General features: G+C 45.6%; 1 protein-coding gene across 1 annotated transcript in view; it reads right to left on the bottom strand.

Annotated features, from left to right (window-relative positions):
• Window positions 1–307, bottom strand: part of LOC147454104 (uncharacterized) — a 900-nt gene extending 593 nt beyond the window's left edge. The window contains exon 1 of the mRNA XM_086517273.1: window positions 1–307. This exon is cut by the window's left edge and continues 593 nt beyond it. Coding sequence (XP_086373399.1) covers window positions 1–259 — 259 coding nt within the window. The 5' untranslated portion in view covers window positions 260–307.
• Window positions 308–1,488: the final 1,181 nt, after the last annotated feature.

The following is a 1,488-nucleotide window of genomic DNA, read 5'->3' as shown; positions in this document are numbered from 1 at the left end:
TGCTGGCCGCGAATACGTCGCCCTCTCCGTGAGCCTCCATGTGCGCCTGCAGGCTAAGCGACGACGTGGCCACCTGGCTCTGCTCGTCGATGGTTCCCACGAAGTCAGGCCTCAGCTGGCTGCTGCTTCTCTTTGCCGCCGTTACACGCTCCGCAGGAGCCCCGGCGCTTGCGGTCACAGAATGGGCAGCCATAGCTAGTGCCACTAGAAGGAGCATCGTCATGAGCTTGGCGAAGGCAGCTAGCGGGACAGATGCCATGACAGGAATGTAAAGCTAGAAGCTCTTGTCTTTAAGGCATCCAGTAATCGCAGTCTTGGCTGAAGGGGATTTTATACATGTCCGGCGCAGCTGCATCCAATAAGATCTGTAGACTTTGTTTAGTGGGGGTCTCAGCAGCAGGCTTCGTATTGACCTGTGTGCGCCGTGGCTTGGAATTGCCCGCCTCCTGGCCACTGTCCACAGATACCAGGTGCTCATGCGAGACGCTTCAAGCATCGTCGCGGTGGCGCACTTTCTCTTCATAAAGTATTAATGTCCACAGCAATGCGTAGATTACAACACGTTTAATGCGCTAGTAAGTTTTGAAGCTTGCACGGCTCTCGACTCTTTTTGACCAAGTTTTGACAAACTGATTATACCCTTTTCTTTTCCCAGACTCACATTTGTACATAATAAATGTACATACTACAAAGCGCCCTCAAGGCTCGGTGCCGAGCCTTGAGGGATCGCACAATCCATGAAAAGGCTACATAGCTCCAAATAGAGGCGAGCCATACCCAATGATCCCGTATATATCACTATTGTGTTGCGGTCATAACGGCAAGAAGTGTCCGATTCCACTAGTCCGAGTTCTTCCTTCTTCCTTTTTAATAAACGAACTGAATTAATAAAAGGAAAGAAATACAAAAAGGCCCTTGGGATGGAAAGGGGAATCCGCACTAATTGATTTCATACATTGAGGTAGTTAAAAATAAGAAACAATCTAGTGTGATCATAATGGGCAAGAAAAACTTTTTTCATCTCTGCGATCTCAGAAGTTTTTGAAAGGTTGAAACCTCGGCATCTGCAGCTTTTTTTACCTGATTGAGAATCTCCTTCATAGTAACTTTGAAACTAAAGGCTAGAGGGATATCAGAGTAGGAGAATGAATGGCCAAAGTTAGCATTATTCCTTTCTTTCCAAATGTGGTGTAGAAAGAACCCTTTGATATAGGTCCACAGTGGAACATCACTGAAAGTACATTCCACAAGGAAAATGGATCTCCAATCGAGTTTGTCCCTTTCAACCCTAGAAACATTTTGTAGCTGAAAAATAAAGTGGGAGTTGTATTTACAATGAATGAGCATGTGATTAAAGATTCTTCAACTTCCTTGCATCTGGGAAAAATGCCATCAGCAATTCCTGCCTTTTTTGCTTTAGGTGACCTGTCTAGAGGCCTTGATGAACTATTAGCCACATCAAAAGGATTTCCTTTGACATCAGCTTTG

Source organism: Adiantum capillus-veneris, chromosome 7 (genome assembly GCF_014529385.1).
Source record: "Adiantum capillus-veneris isolate H3 chromosome 7, ASM1452938v2, whole genome shotgun sequence".
Lineage (NCBI taxonomy): Eukaryota > Viridiplantae > Streptophyta > Polypodiopsida > Polypodiales > Pteridaceae > Adiantum > Adiantum capillus-veneris.
The sequence above is the reverse complement of the archived record's forward strand: the minus strand, read 5'-3'. Positions and strand labels throughout refer to the sequence as shown.